At 46.2% G+C, this 16413-nt stretch overlaps 1 protein-coding gene across 2 annotated transcripts in view; it reads left to right on the forward strand.

The window, feature by feature from the left end:
* Window positions 1-16413, forward strand: part of PSTPIP1 (proline-serine-threonine phosphatase interacting protein 1) — a 52335-nt gene that overhangs the window by 5921 nt on the left and 30001 nt on the right. For both annotated transcript variants that reach the window (XM_070429709.1, XM_070429719.1), the window contains exon 2: window positions 15974-16074. In XM_070429709.1, coding sequence (XP_070285810.1) covers window positions 15974-16074 — 101 coding nt within the window. The remainder of the gene's footprint in view (window positions 1-15973; window positions 16075-16413) is intronic.

Consider the following 16413-nt stretch of genomic DNA (forward strand, 5'->3'; position numbering starts at 1 on the left):
TTGTTCTTGGTTCAATTATAACTCCTGTAGGATAAAAGGATGGCATTGGTTTCTATGGTCTTGGAAGCAGGGTGATTTTTTTTTTTCATTTTTCCTCTAATTTAATGCAAGTGATCACAGATAATATATGTCATTAAAGAAAAAATATCTGAAAACAAAACTAAGAAAGTCCTGTTTGCAAGGCCGAGATGCTAATTTTAGGCAAAAATTGTGGTTCAATAGCATTCTTCTTTCACATGCTCTGTGCACTTTGTAGTATATGAACCCCTCCCCACCCCTCATCCTCCTCCCATCCCCCCACCCCCCGCCAGAGGACCTGAGAACTTGGCTCATCTGTTCTCATTCCACAGGACGTGGCCAACTGCCTGATGGTAATAGTAGATTGCAGAGGTGTGTGGTTGTGCTTGCTCTGCTTTTGCAATGCCTGCAGACAGTCACCTATAGGATTTACTGGCTGTAGTGTCCTGGGTCAAGATTGTAGCCCATACCTTTGATTTTATCTTTGGTGGAAAACAAGATCTGCTTCTCTATGACCCTCTTTGCACTGTAATTTCCAGGAACCTGGGGGCTTTTTCTTGCTGCTCCTAATACCTATCCACAACTGAGGTAGCCCCTGAAAAGGAAAGGAAGGGCCTTGCTTGGGCTTTCAAAGAGTGGGTGAGGATTTGGGAAATGGCAGGAGGACAAGTGACACTCCAGGTGGAAGGATGACATGGGCAAAGGTGTGGAGGGGGAGTGGGCACAGTGGGTTTGGGAGACAGCTTTCTGGCCTAGAGGATTGTTCAGAGTAGGAAGGGAAGATCCCAGCTGGATTGTGAAAAGTCCTGACAAGACTTAGATGGTGACAGAGATACTGTTTTCTGTCTTTTTGCAACCTCTCCTGTGGTGGATGTTTCCTCTCTTGCAAAGGGGGCTGAAGGCTACAAGTTGTGGGCAGGATACCCTCCCTCCTCACCCAGAGCCTAACTAACACTATGAACTGCACAATGAAAGGAACTTGGTGTGGAAGCTAAAACCGCTTTTGGCTTCCAGCAAGAGACAGTGGTGCCCTGTGCCTTGTGGGCTGCTCACACCAGAGCTCCCCACTGTGATAGCTCCAGAAGATCCCTTCCTTACAGGTTCAGTAATTCCCCTTCTTGAGGCTCAGAAGGGAACAAGCTTCTTTGAAGCCTCACCTGGCCCTCACCCTCACTTGCTGGGGGCCTTGGAGAATCATTTCCCCTGTTTGAACTTCAGTTTCCATATCTGTAGGATGTCAGAGTGATGTTCACCTAAGAAGATGGGGAGGCTCAGGGCAGTGCTAAAGGGACTACCTTCTGCTGCCCTTCATAGAACAGGTCCCAAGGGACCCAGACTTATAATTGAATATGCACTATAGCAGGGGTCCTCAAACTACGGCCCTCGGGCCACATGCGGCCCACCGAAAACATTTATCCGGCCCGCCGGGTGTTTTTGCCACCACTGTGTGCATAGGAATTTGTTCATAGTTTTTTTTTTTAAACTATAGTCTGGCCCTCCAACGGTCTGAGGGACAGTGAACTGGCCCCCTGTTTAAAAAGTTTGAGGACCCCTGCACTATAGGGTGAGCCTCATATGTGGATTCTCCTATTCTCAGAATTCCTTTCCAACTCTGTTCACCATTGCATATTAAATTTCACCATTAGAGACCCTCCCCATGGCTTCAAGTGACAAGATGCATTTAATTCCAACAACAGCCCTGTGAGTTTGGTATTATTTCTATTTTACAGAGAGAAAACCAAGGGGATGTGTGCCTGGGGATGCCACCCAGATGGATTTTGGGGCTAATGGGCCAGGCCTGGCTGCTATCTTCTCAGGCCTGGATCAGAGAGCCCTTTGGGGTTAGTGGGAGGGTGTTGTGATTTGCTGAGACTTAGAACCCTGAGCAATTGATGACCATACAGGCAGATGAGTGACAGCCACTTCTGCTGATGTTGACAGGCCACCTACTATTGGGTAACAGGAAGTGCTAGCTGGAGCTCAAGTAGCAGTCAGGGTGGGGATGGAGTGGCCAGTTGATGCTCAGGGCTTCCTAGCTATGGAAATGAAAAAACAAAAGCTGAGCCATACAGGAGATGAGAAGAGGAAGTGATGAACTGAGGCAGGAGAGTGCTTCAAGGAACAACAAAGAGGCCTGTGTGACTGGGGTAGAGAGATGAGGTGAAGAGTAATTGGAGATCAGGTCAGAAATGTAACAGGGAGCCAGATCTTGTAGAACTGTAGTTCTTAAAAAATCCCAATGTCCAGGCCACACTCCAAGCCAATTACCTCTGAATTTGGAGATGGGGACTGAGTATCAATATTTTTTAAAGTTCTCCAGTGTTTCCAAAGTGAGACAGAGTTGAGAATCATTGGTGTAGATAACAGTGGTGATCCTGGATGCACTGCCATTGCTAAGGAACAGACATCTGGCTTTTACCATTTACATGACTCCATTTTACTCCCTTGTGAATGAGTAGAGGGTAGAGGTTAGTTTTGTTTTTTTTAACCTTATAATCTTATACAATTACTTTTTTATTTTAGTAAACTAGAGGCCCAGTGCACGACATTCATGCACTGGAGGTGGGGGTCCTCAGCCTGGTCTGCACCCTCTCACAATCCGGGATCCCTCTGACAATCCGGAACTGCTGGCTTCTAACCACTCACCTGCCTGCCTGCCTGATCATCCCTAACCACTCTGCTTGTCTGCCTGATTGCCCCTAACCACTCACCTGCCTGACTAATCACCCCTAACCATTCGGCTGCCTTCCTGATCACCCCTAACCACTCTGCCTGCCTGCCTGATGCCCCTAACTACTCACCTGCCTGACTGCCTGAACGCTCCTAACTGCTTGCCTGCCTGCCTCATTGCCCCTAACCACTCTGCCTACCTGTCTGATCACCCCAACCACCTCTGCCTCCTGCCTGATAGCCCCTAACCACCTCTGCCTGCCTGCCTGATGCCCCTAACAACTCTGCCTGCCTGATGCTCCTAACTGCTCGCCTGCCTGTCTGATCTCCCCTAATTGCTCACCTGCCTGCTGCTTGATTGCCCCTAACCATCTTTGCCTCCATCCCTGCTGCTGCAGCTTCATCTGGAAGGACATCTGGAATGATGTCCAGAAGGTCATTTGGCTATCCAGTCTAATTAGCATATTATGCTTTTATTATTATAGATATACAGAACATAAAATTTACCATTTTAACCATTGTAAGTGTGCAATTCAGTAGCATAAAGTACATTCACAATGTTATACAAGCATCACCACTATCTATTTCTGGACCATTTCATCATCCCAAACAGAAACTCTGTACCCATCTATACATAAAAAAGGCTAATAAGCCAAGTGTCCCTGTGGGAGCTCGACCGAGAGACCAGGGGTTTGATCGCTCTCTATGACATGCGCTGACCACCAGGTGGTGGCACAGGATGAAGGGAGGCCCGGGCCAGCAGCTGGAAGGCCCTGATCACTGCCAGGCCTAGGGACCCTACTTGTGCATAAATTTCATGCACTGGGCCTCTAGTTAAACAATAATTCTCCATCTCCATTCCCTTTTCTCCTACTTCTTTCTACTTTCTTTCTCTATGAATTTGCCTAAGTAGGAACCTCATATAATAATTGTCCTTTTGAATCTGGTTTACTTCACTTAGCATAATGTCTTTCAGGTTCATTCATATTTTAGCATGTGTCAGAATTTCATTCCTTTTTATGACTGAACACTCTTCACTCACTTTGCTGAGCCTCAGTTGTTCATCTGTAACATGGAACAATAACAGCACAGTGGACTTCTCTGTGAATTAGAGGTGATAAGATATCAAGAACACTGGCCTCTCCCTGTACACATCCTACCCAGTTCCCTTCCCTGAACCTGGCCCTGGCTCCTATTAAGCTCCTAGGAAATCCCCACACCTTTTTCTGCCTGACTCAGGACTCTCCTTCAGCTGGCCTCAAGCCACATCTTCAGACACCTGTCCAACCCCCTCAGATCTCTCATTGCTGCCTTTCACTCAGACTTACAGTTTTGAGCATCACACTTCCAGGCTCTTAAACCTGAGGGGCTCATTTTCTCTGCCTGGACTTGTGCTCACCCCCAACCCCAACCCCTCCTTGTTCTATGTTTTCAATACATTTTGGTTTCATAAAGCAGAAGGAAGAAGTAGGATATTGAGCTGGGCCTTTAAGATTTGAGATGGTGGAGAGGGGACTGTGATAGTGGAGACTTTGCCTTCCTGATAATGGAGGAGGCTTATTTAAAAGAACAAAGCTTTTAAGCCAGACAGACTTTGGTCTAAAGTCTGGCACACCCATAAAATTGCTGTTTGGTCCTGGAAAAATTATAAAACTTCTCTCATCCTCAGTGTCCTCAAACAATAGCACCCTTCAGTCACTCTTACCGAGATAAGAGACACCAGATGCACACAGTAGGTCCTCTTTTGGTGCTTGTGTTGCCCACCCCAACCTCATCTAGGTATGTGGGATTCCTGGGAGGCCCTGAAAGTTCACAGAGTCTCACAGGGTCTCCAGAAGGTTGCAAGGTACTGTCAGACACAGGCCTGCAGGCTTCCCAGCATGTTGGGACCAAGCGAGGACCCAAGGCAAGGGGACCCAGATGTGTTAGGGAACTAGCCAGCTGGGCTGCTCAGTTACTCTGGTGAGGAGCCCTGGGAGGCCCTGCAGGGCCATCTGTCAGACTGGGGGGAGGGAAGGTGGTCAGTGGAAATACATTTCTAATCTCAAGCTCCTGTCAGCCCAGCTAAAACCAGAATAGCTCATCTAACCACATCACATTTGGTTCTTAAAAAATAAATGTCTGTCTATGCCTTCTCAATTCTCTCCCTGTGACACCTATCCTGAACTATCTTAGAAAAGCTGCAAATCATCTCACAATTATCTGTTTATTCATGGTTCCTTCCAATCCTTGGGTCAGAACACATTTAGACCGAAAACACCTAGTACAAGGACAGGTCTTCTCTGTGGAACCTCCAACTGCTCACAGACCACTAGTGAAGAGGTGCTTGTCACCTATTGAGGCAGCTTGCCCTGTATTCAATAACTGGGGTCACTTAAGCTCTTGGGAAACCCTTCCTTGTATTGAACTGGAGTTGGCCTCCCTGTCTATCCCCATGAGTCTTGCCTAGGGCTCTAAGGACATCATCCACAGATCTCTCCCTAGAAAAGCTCTAACACATGCTGAGCAGTGGGGAAGAGAGATCTAATAATGGCTTTGGAAAGTAGAAGAAAGGAAAATTGTTTCCTGCTTTCACCCTACCATTCTTGTACAAAATCTTTCTAATGTCTGACATGCTCTTGAATTTATAAGCTCTTCGATTTTTTAAAAAAAATTTTTTTAAAAGAACACAACCTCTGTTTCTAATGGCCCCACAAAGATCTACAGGTTACATTATTCCTCAAGGATTCCTCAAGGGCCTTGGCTTGGGATCCTCTCCTCATCCAACCCTCCTCCTGGGATACTCTGGGTAAGGAACCAGCTTGCCTACTCTTCTGAAGTCTTACGTCATCCATCCATCCATCCATCCATCCAGGGCAGTGTTTGGTCCTTCGGCTTCCTCAGTTTGCTGAATAAAAACAGTGAAGGCGAGACCCACTGTGGGGTAATAGGCGAGGGGCAGGGGAAAGAGCCTGGTTGCTATTCATTGACTTGCTCTCTCAGAGCCTCAGTTTCCATATTTCTGTAACTATTATAAGAAGTAGAGGGAATGAGTCTGTCTGGTTTATTTAAAGGTGCTGGGTAATGAGCCTTTGAATCTGCAAGCAAATGGTATGGTTTCCTCCATGGGGCACCTCAGAAGCCAACAGTCAGGAAGCCACATTGTCTCAAGAGTCTCCCTGAGGCATGTGTTAGAGATTTTCTAGTTCTTTTCAGATATAACTTACTCCAGTTCAACAAACTAAGATCAGAATTTCACTCTCATTCAGTTTAAAGCTTCCCAGGCTTCATCTGTGTGTTTGAAGCCTATGATGGGAAAAGAGAATAGGGTCCATTTCTTCACTTGCTATGTTCTACACATACCCACTTGCTGGAATACTTGCTGCATGCTGGAGGCTAATTCCAGCACCCACTTCCAGCTGCTCCTGACATCTCCATGAACAGGATTCTAAAAGGGTGAAAGATTTGTTTTCCTGGTGCTGTTGTAACTGGTGAAAGTGTAGTAGGTGGTAGGTGTCCACAGATCAGCTCTTCCTCTTCTGGATACCTTAGTAGGTTCTTTGCCAACCCGCCCCCCTGGAGTAGTACCCTCGGCAGTATCTGCCCGTTTTCTGCTGCTGTCTGCCTTAGACCCCTCATAATCATATCCAACAGTTCACTCCACACAGTTTCTTTTGGTGCCTCCTCTCGCCCTGCCAGGCAGTTCTCAAGGGTAGAGTTACAGGATGCTCTTCTGAGTTACCTTCTGTGGCCCCCACTTAGTTCCAAAGTAAAATATCAGTGCCAATCCCTGGACAGGCCAGCCACCCAGCCTCACTCTTCCCTCAGCCTCCAGGCAGCTCCAGCCCATCTCCTGACTTCAGATTTCTCTAAGTAAGACACTGCCACTGGTTGCCATGGCTTCCAAAAGCCAGCATACACATATGAAACTCCCTACTAGAAGGTCAATTGAAGGTCACCTCTTCCCCTTATAGCCATTTCATAGCCAGAAAGGCCCAGAGAGGGCAAGGGACTTTATCAACGCTACCCATCTTAGTCCTGGCAGATGAGAACCAAATTTCAGGCTTCTCCCTCCAAGGTTAGAGGTTTAGCTATTCTCTGATGTACTTTATGTTCTGAAATTCCATGTAAAGGAGCACTTGAAAAAGAGTATGCAGCCTTTTAAATGGATCCTCTGGTAGGGGATAGTGTGTGGGCTGTGGTGGGTAGATGGTGCTGGCCACACTGGGGGAAGGCTCTGTCTGGTGGGGGTGGTGCAACAGGCAGAGATGGGGCAGGGCATGGGGACAACCATTTGCAGAACAGTCACTGAGCTTGGGGCTTTGAAGAGAGGTAAAGGAATGGGAGGTTAAGAGCCAAGATCTTGGTCTGGGAGAGCTGGGTTCAAATCTCAGCTGTGCCCTGCAGGTTAGGTAACCTCTCTGGGTTCCCTAGTCCTCAGCTATTACATGGGGCTAATCATCTTAGGCCAGTATCTGCCTCAGAGAAAGTTCTGATCACTATTCTCACCTGATTTCATTGGCTTCTCAGATTAACCCTAGGTGGTAGTAATTATTAGGACCATTTTTCCAGGATTGGGGGTCGGAGTAGAGAGTAGAAGTTGAGAACAACCAGGGTCACCAGATGGGATGTGAATCCATATCTAGTCTGCTGAACTCTGTCCAGTCTGTCAGAAAAAGCCTGGGCACCCTCCCTGACTTGGAAGCCAGTCTGTCCTGATGGGTTTGTGCTCTAGAGGGGTGACTGTCAGGGTCAGGAGAGAGATTGGCCTCTGACACCACTTCTTCAATGAGGAAACTAGATTCCAAGAAGGGAAATAACTTCCTCAGAGCCCGGGTCTCTGGAGCTACCAAGAGTGATATGGGCAGGAAAAGAAGGAAGTGATGGGGGGTACAGAAAATGTTTCTCTACCCAATAGGAGCATGGCAGGGTCATGGCCACCTCACAGGCCTAGACAATGGTTCACACCCAGATCCACCTAGAGTGGGAAGCAGGTGGGCTGTCCCTGAGCAGAACAGGATAATACTTAGGCCTTTCCTACACTGTCTTAAGGCTAAGGCAGGAATATGCTTCCTCCTACCCAGAGCTTTCCTGAGTACCTCCTCCGGAAGCCTCAAGAGATAGCCTGCAGCCCTGATCTGGTCCCTCCATGGGGAATGTGAGGCCCAGAGTGGCCACCCACAGAGCATAGATGGCAGTCCTGTATTCACATATGGCTTGAGCAAGCCTCTCAAAGGAGGGAACTGCATCTGTTGGCCACCTGGCATCCTATCTCAAGGTGGGTTACCCTAGATGCCACATTATGGGGCTTCTGGCTACTTGCTGGTTGTCAGTGGTTTGTCTGAAGAGCCAGCACAGCCCTTCTCCAAGACAGCATTCCTCAACTGAATAACCTGAAGTACAGCTTTGATTTGAAGAGGAATTTGAATGATCATTTTCAAAAATAATTTTAAATCAGTTTTTCTGATGTTTCAAATTTTTAAAAAACAGTTCATGGGATTGAATGACTGGTGTAGGCATGCAGCTTTGGGAATAGGCCAACCTAAGTTCGTATCCCAGATTCTGACCTTTATCAGGTGAGTGACCTTGGGTAGTCACCTCCCCTCTTTGGGCCTCCTCGTCACCATCCTTACCTCCTTGGGTGTGTTTTTTCAATTAGATAATGGCTGTGATGTTTTTGGTAAAGTGTGTGGCAGGTGGACTCCACAAATAGAAATTTCACAAAGGGCAAAGCCATGGGCAGGTTTCAGGTGACAGAGGCAGTGGGTGGAAAGAAAGAAGTAAGAGACCTTCCTTCTGGTTGCATTGGCATTCTATAAATGTCAGCCTGAGCCCATAAGTGAGGAGGACGAGTAAGGAGCTCTTGATATTTAGAGGGTGAAGTTGGTAGGGTACAGGAAGAGAAAGTCAGGGTGGACTATGGATGGAGTGATCTGGTGCTGGGTCTTGCACTGTGGACCTGGAGAACCAACTGATTAACTGATTAACTGATTGAATGATTGGTACATTTATTTCCTCAACAGCATACTTCCCAGCTCTGAACAATGAATCAGAACTCACCTCCTGGAGGAGGTAGCTGAGGGTGCAGTCTCAGGGAGGCTGCAGCTCCTGGGGAGTCAGGCACTTTCTTATAATAGGCTAGTCATTTGTGATGGTAGTATCACCTGCTAGTACCACCTGCTAGTGCCTCTGGCTCCAAGCAGACGATTAACAAGATTCTTGAGCTTGTGGCACTTTGGGGACATGAGCTCCTAGGGACTCGACCTGCAAGGCCCCTACTGCCTTCTGCTTCCTCCAGAACAGCCAATGTAGGTTTGGTTTTGCTTCTCTTTCTACTCTGAGAATAAGGACAGGGATTCCTATGGAGAGTCAAGTTGAGCATGGACTGGCAAGAAAGAGGAGAGTGTCTTATTGCAGGGCTAGAATCCTGTCAGAGTTCACTGTTCAACTCCTTGCCATCACTCCCAGACACATTGTGGAGTAATAATAGGTCCCTTGTCCTACTTCTGTCTGTGTGATCTCAGCTAGGCCCTTCACTTCTTTGGACCTCAGTTTCCCCAAGGATTGGGGAGAGGGCATTAGACAAGATGCCTCCCTTATGGTGATCTGTGGAGTTCAGACCTGAATGCTGATGTCCAGCTTAGAGTGACATCCTCATGGGGAGAGGGCAGGAGGCCTCCAGATTAATTTTCCTTCTGCCCTGTAGGTCCCGAGGGAGGGAAGAGACTGAGACTGAGGTGCAAGAAGCCATAGTCTCCTTGCTAATTAGTGGGCAAATTGCTGTCCATGAAAGCCACAGAAATGGAAGTCTGGCCCAGCTCAGCCCAGAAACATCAGCCTGGACACTGAAGCTGTCCCAGGCCCCAGATTAGGACTGCAGAGGGTTTGGGGTACAACTTCTTTCTTCTGGTGCCCTGAGTGGCCAATTAAGGTCCAGACACCCTGCTTGTCACCCTGTGGGCAGTGGAGCCTAGGCCTAAGGAATTTCTAGGAATGCGGAAGAAAGAATAAGCTTGGGGTCCTAATTACTACAGGCCTAAAGATACCACTATTCTGAGTTTGTTGAGTGTGGACTGGGTTTGACACAGGGCCAGTTAGTATAACTAGGGCTACCTCTACCCTTTCCTACTACATCTGACTTTCCTCAGGAGTACCACCAGCTTTGACTTTAAGACAGTAGACTTCCACCTCTAAGAGAGTGTGGAAGCTTCCTTGATTCTCTGAGCTCTGAGAGATGGGGATATGGTGTGTGAGATCAGAGAAATGGAGCTCTTTTTCCCAGTTTCTGAGGCTATCTTGGGGTCTTTGAAGAAAGAAAAGAAGACACTAGGTGCTGAATCTTGACCTGATTTCCAATTACCTGGCTGAGTGCCCTCAAGGGTTTTGGACCCTTCCTCAAGAATGGATGTATGGACAAGAAACCAAGGTAAATGCTGGTACTCACTGCCTCCCCAAACCACATCAAAATTATAAATAAATACAGAACAACTTTCATTCATAACCACCTCAAATATGGCTGAATAGAAGCCCTACAGCTATAGAATTAAAGAAGGAACCACACCGAGTCTGGCAGGAGGGGTGGAGGCATGGAACAGGCTGGTCCGACACCCACACGTGGTGTGTTTTTAATTGGGAGGGATATCTTAGCCACAGAGGCCCCCCATGAGGAGCAAGGGGTCCCAGCCCCACACCAGATCCCCAGCCCAGGGGTCCATTGTTGGGAAGAGAAGTCCCCATAATCTCAGGCTGTAAAAACCAGCAGGGATTGTGGCTGAGTGACACAGAGGCTGCTGGACTCTCAGGCAATTCCTCTTAAAGGGCTAGTGCACAGACTTACTCAAACTCTAAGCGCCAGCACTAGGGTAGCAGTTTGAAAGGATCCAGGGTCATACAAGGAGAAACTAACTTGTGTGGCATGAGGGCAAGAACTCGGGGGGCAGCTTTCTCCCAGACAAAAGTGTTGGCACCTCCCCCCAACAGAGCTGACTGGCAGGCACCATATCTGAGTCTCCATCAATCTGGTCTACACTGTTCAACCCACCTTGATGATTCCCTGAGATCCCACCCCACCCAATTTTCAGCCCCACCCAAGCTGTTTATAGTGGCTTTTCCATACAAATGGCCTATTCTGGCTCAGGCTTCAGACTTTTCTAAAATCTCCCAAACAAGCATCAGCTGGACTCAGTGTGCCTCAGACCTCTCAATAAGTGGCCCCAGGCCCAGCACTAGCAACAGCTTGCTAAGGTGCACAGCTTGGCCTCTCTGGGATCCTCCAAGTCCAACACAAGTAGCAGCCATCTGCAGGTTGGCTCCAGGCAGGGCACAGGCAGTGGCTGACTTTGCACTTCCTGGAAGGCCCCAGAGCCAGGGCACCCAGTGGACAGCTTCAGACCACATCATATTACAACTCTACCACATCTACGAGTGACACACTCAAAGGATGGACTTGGTAAGCGCCAACACCCCACTGAAGCCAGTCCTGCTACATAGGGATATCTCTTGCACTGTAGCTTTCCCACTGTATACATGCTGGTCCTCACAGCCAGTTGGCCTGGGGGTCAATTCCTCCCCATGATGCCAAGAGCAATCAAGGCTCAACTACAACAGGACAATGCACACAGCCTACAAAGGGCACACCTAGAGTGCCCAGCTAAGGTGGGACTGGGAAGGCTGAGCCACTGGGCCCTATAGGACACCTACTACACAAGCTCATAGTACCAATTCCAGGAGACATGGCAGCTCTACCTAATACATAGAAACAAACATAGGGAAGCAGCCAAAATGCAGAGACAAAGAAACATGTCACAAATGAAAGAACAAAAGAAATCTCCAAAAAGACCTAAATGAAATGGAGGCAAGCAAATTACTAGATACAGAGCTCAAACCAATGATTATAAGGTTGCTCAAGGAAATTAATGAGAGCATCAAGGGACTAAGTGAGAATGTCAAGGAACTTAGTGAGAATTTCAAGGAAATAGTGAGAACATCAAAGACATGAAAAAGGACCAGTCAGCAATGAAGGCTACACTAATGGAAATGAAGAATAATTTACAGGATATCAAAAGTAGAGTAGAGGATGCCCAGAATCAAATCAGTGACTTGAAATATGAGGAAGCAAAAAACGCCCAATCAGAAGAGCAAAAAGAAAAAGAATCCAAGAACATAAAAATAGTGTAAGGAGCCTCTGGGACAACTTCAAGCATACCAACATTTGCATCATGGGGGTGCCAGAAGGAGAAGTGAGGGAGGAAGAAATTGAAATCCTATTTGAAGAAATAATGATAAAAAACTTCTCCTATATAGTGAAAGAAAGACATACAGGTCCAGGAAGCACAGAGAGTCCCAAAGAAGATGAACCCAAAGAAGCTCACATTAAGACACATCATAATTAAAATGCCAAAGACAAAGAGAGAATCTTAAAAGCAGCAAGAGAAAAGCAGTTACCTACAAGGGAGCACCCATACAACTGTCAGCTGATTTCTCAACAGAAACTGCAGGCCAGAAGGGATTGACAAGAAATATTTAAAGTGATAAAAGTAAGGACCTACAACCAAGATTACTCTATCCAGCAAACCTATCATTTAGAATTGAAAGTCAAATAAAGAACTTCACAGACAACAGAAAACTAAATGAGTTCATCACCACTAAACCAGTATTACATGAAATGTTGAAGGGTCTTCAAGAAGAAGGAGGAGCCCTGACTGGTTTGGCTCAGTGGATAGAGCCTTGGCCGATGGACTCAAGGGTCCTGAGTTCGATTCTGGTCAAGGGCATGTACCTTGGTTGCAGGCACATACCCAGTGGGGAGTGTGCAGGAGGCAGCTGATCAATGTTTCTCTCTCATTGATGCTTCTAACTTTCTATCCCTCTACCTTCCTCTCTGTAAAAAGTCAATTAAAAATATATTTTAAAAAAAGAAGGAGGAGGAGAAAGATAAAAATATGAATAATAAAATGTCAATAAATACATATCTATCAACACTTAACTAAGGAAGTAACAGACCTATACGCGGAAAACTACAGGACATTGAAAAAAAGATATAGATGGAAGAACATACTGTGTTCGTGGATTGGTAGAATCAACATCATCCAAATATCCATAGTACCCAAAGCAATCTATAGGTTCAATGCACTCCCCATTAAAATACCAATGGCATATTTCACAGACCTAGAACGAACTCTCCAAAAACTCATCTGGAATTTAAAAAAAGACCCCGAATAGCTGCAGCAATCCTGAGAAAGAAGAACAAAGTAGGTGGGATCTCAATACCAGATGTCAAGCTGTATTACAAAGCCACTGTTCTCAAAACCGCCTGGTACTGACACAGGAACAGACATATAGATCAATGGAATAGAATAGAGAACCCAGAAATCGACCCAGGCCACTATGCTTAATTAGTATTTGACAAAGGAGGCATGAACATACAATGGAGTCAAGACAGTCTCTTCAATAAATAGTGTTGGGAAAATTGGACAGATACATGCAAAAAGATGAAACTAGACCACCAACTTACACCATACACAAAAATAAACTCAAAATGGATAAAGGACTTAAACATAAGATGGGAAACCACAAACAGAGGAATCCACAGGCAGCAAAATCTCAGAAATATGCTGAAGCAATTTCTTCACTGATACTGTTCCTAGGGCAATGGAAACTAAAGAGAAAATAAACAAATGGGACTACATCAAAATAAAAAGCTTTTGCACAGCAAAAGAAACCATCAACAAAACAAGAAAGCCCACTGCATGGGAGAACATATTTGCCAATGTTATCACTGATAAGGGTTTAATCTCCAACATTTACAGGGATCTCATGAAACTTAACAAAAGGAAGATAAACAACGCAATCAAAAAATGGGCAACATACCTAAATAGATACTTTTCGAAAGAAGACAGAAGGAAGGCCAAGAGACATATGAAAACATGCTCAAAGTCACTAATCAACCAATAGATGCAAATCAAAATGACAATGAGGTACCATCTCACACCTGTCAGAATGGCTATCATCAACAAATCAACAAATGACAAGGATGAGGAGGAAAAGAAACCCTCATGCACTGCTGGTGGGAATGCAGACTGGTGCAGCCACTGTGGAGAACAGTATGGAGTTTCCTTAAAAAACTAAAAATGGAACTTCCATTTGACCCAGTGATCCCACTTCTAGGAATATATCCCAAGAAGCCAGAAACACCAATCAAAAAGGATATATGCACCCCTATGTTCATTGCGACACAATTCACCATAACTAAGATTTGGAAACAGCCTAAGTGCCCATCAGCAGATGAGTGGATTAAAAAACTGTGGTACATCTACACAATAGAATACTACGCTGCGGTTAAAAAGAAGGAGTTCTTACCATTTGCAGCAGCATGGATGGAACTGGAGAGCATTATGCTGAGAGTGAAATAAGCCAGTGAGAGGAAGATAAATATCACACGATCTCACTCATTTGTGGAATATAATGAACAACATAAACTGATGAACAAAAACAGATTCAGAGACAGAGAAACATCGATCAGACCATCAAACCTTAGAGGGGAGGTAGGGGAGGGTGGGGGTAAGGGGGAGAGATCAACCAAAGGATGTGTATGCATGCATAGAAGCCTAACCAATGGACACAGACAACAGAGTGGTGAGGGCATGGGGGAGTATAGGGGGGAATGGGGGGATAAAGACACATAAGTAATACCTTAATCAATAAAGAATTTTTTTTAAAAAAAATGGATAGCCCTAGCCATTTTGGTTCCTGGGTCCTGGGTTCGATTCTGGTCAAGGGCACATACCTCAGTGTAGGCTCCATCCCCGGCCTTGGTTGGGGCATGTGCAGGAGGCAACCAATCGATGTGTCTCTCTCACATTGGTGTTTCTCTCTCTGTCTCCCTCCCCCCTTCCACTCTCTTTAAAAATCAATGGAAAACTATCCTCAGGTGAGGATTAACAATAAATAAATAAATAAACAAACAAAAAAACAAACAATTCAATCTAAAATCAAAATAAACGAACAAAGAATCTAATGGATAAAATAAACTGATGAATAAAATAGAATCAGAGGCATAGAAACATGGAATCGAGTAATGAATCTCTGAGGGAAGGGGGCAGGGTAGTGTGAAGAGATTAACCAAAGGACTTATATGCAAATATGCATTACCCAAGGACACAGACAATAGGGTAGTCAAGGCCTGGGGTAAGGTGGAATCTGGGTGGAGGAGAGCAACGAGGAGGGGAACAAAGGGCAGGACATCTGTAATACTCTCAACAATAAAACATATATATAATATGAATGTATGTTGGGGCCAGAGACATAAAAGCCTCTGTTTTCAGTATGACATTTCATCATCTCTTCCCCTGGCAGTCAGTGAGCTTTGAGGGGGCAGCCTGACCCCAAGAACCACTCCCTAGACCTAGAGATGTCTTAGGAGAACTTCTGTCCCTTCCTAGTCCTTGAATATGACCTCCCTCCCCAACTTCCTACACCAAAAGTTCAGAGTCCACTCCAGGGATGAGAAAAGAGAATTAGATGGCTCAGAAACAGCCACCAAATGCTGGGTGGAAGGTAAAATAGGATCTGTGTCTTGAATTCTCCAAGACGCACTTCCTCAACTGTCCTGGTTAAGAGGTGGACCTGGGGTGAACCAGGTTTTGTGCCAAATGTGCTAGGTGTGCTAGATGTGCCCTACGTGTCCTAGATGTGTGAAATGTCCTACCTGTGTTCTAAATGTGTGTCGGTGTGCCCAGTCCTGACTTAAGTCACCTTCAGAGCCTACCTTACTTGGTGGGCATGAGAGGATTACCTGAGTCCATACAGACAGCCCATATAGTGCAGAGACCATATAGTGTAGAGGTTAAGAGCATGGACTTGACCCAGATGACTTTCAAGCTGTGTCACCCTGGGCACATTTCACCCATCTGTGACTCAGTTTTCATACACAGCTGAGATAATAGGGTTATTGAAATAATGACAGGAGCGAGCAGTGCAGGGGACCCTGTAAAGGCTGTCATCATGGGGCCTTGGTAGTGGCTCTTCCCATGGCTGTCCTGCATTAGGGAGTTGTTGCTCCCTGGACTGTAAGCTCTGATTCCAGGTAGGTCTCACTTACATACCTGGTATCTTTACATGTGGAGCAATGGGGAGAGGTGGGGCCTTCTGTGTGCCTGTTTGAAGCCAGGTCCTGAATCTTAAGAGCTTTTGAATGAGGGAGATAGAGGCAGAAGGGGAGGTGGTCAGAGGGGTACTTGCCAGGCTATGCTCTCCACCCAGCACTTTCTAGTATGGTCCTCTCACATCCCTATGTTCTGTGTGACAGTGCAGGGACTTCACAGCCCACACAGGCTACGAGATGCTGCTGCAGCGGCTGCTGGATGGCAGGAAGATGTGCAAGGACATGGAAGAGCTTCTGAGGCAGAGGTGAGCACCAACAGGGTCGGCGAGGGTAGGTGTAGGAGGGAGGCTACCCTCCACCTAGTTCTGGAAAATGACTGAGGTTGCCCATCCCAGCCAAGCTGCTGTCAGGAAGAGGGTGGTGGTGATAAAGAAGGTGAAGAGATTAGCCAAAGAACATATAAGTATAGCCCATGGACACAGACAACAGTGTGATGAAGGCCAAGGTGGGTAAAGGTGGGTGACGGTGGGCAAAGGATGGGGAAAATGGGGGACATCTGTAATAGTGTCAACAATAAAAATATAAAAGTAAAAAAAGAAATAAAATGACAACCATTTTTTCCTGATATTGAAAATATGAGTACA

Source organism: Myotis yumanensis, unplaced genomic scaffold, assembly GCF_028538775.1.
Source record: "Myotis yumanensis isolate MYYU_CA2020_CCGP unplaced genomic scaffold, mMyoYum1.0.hap1 SCAF_1, whole genome shotgun sequence".
Classification (NCBI taxonomy): Eukaryota; Metazoa; Chordata; class Mammalia; order Chiroptera; family Vespertilionidae; genus Myotis; species Myotis yumanensis.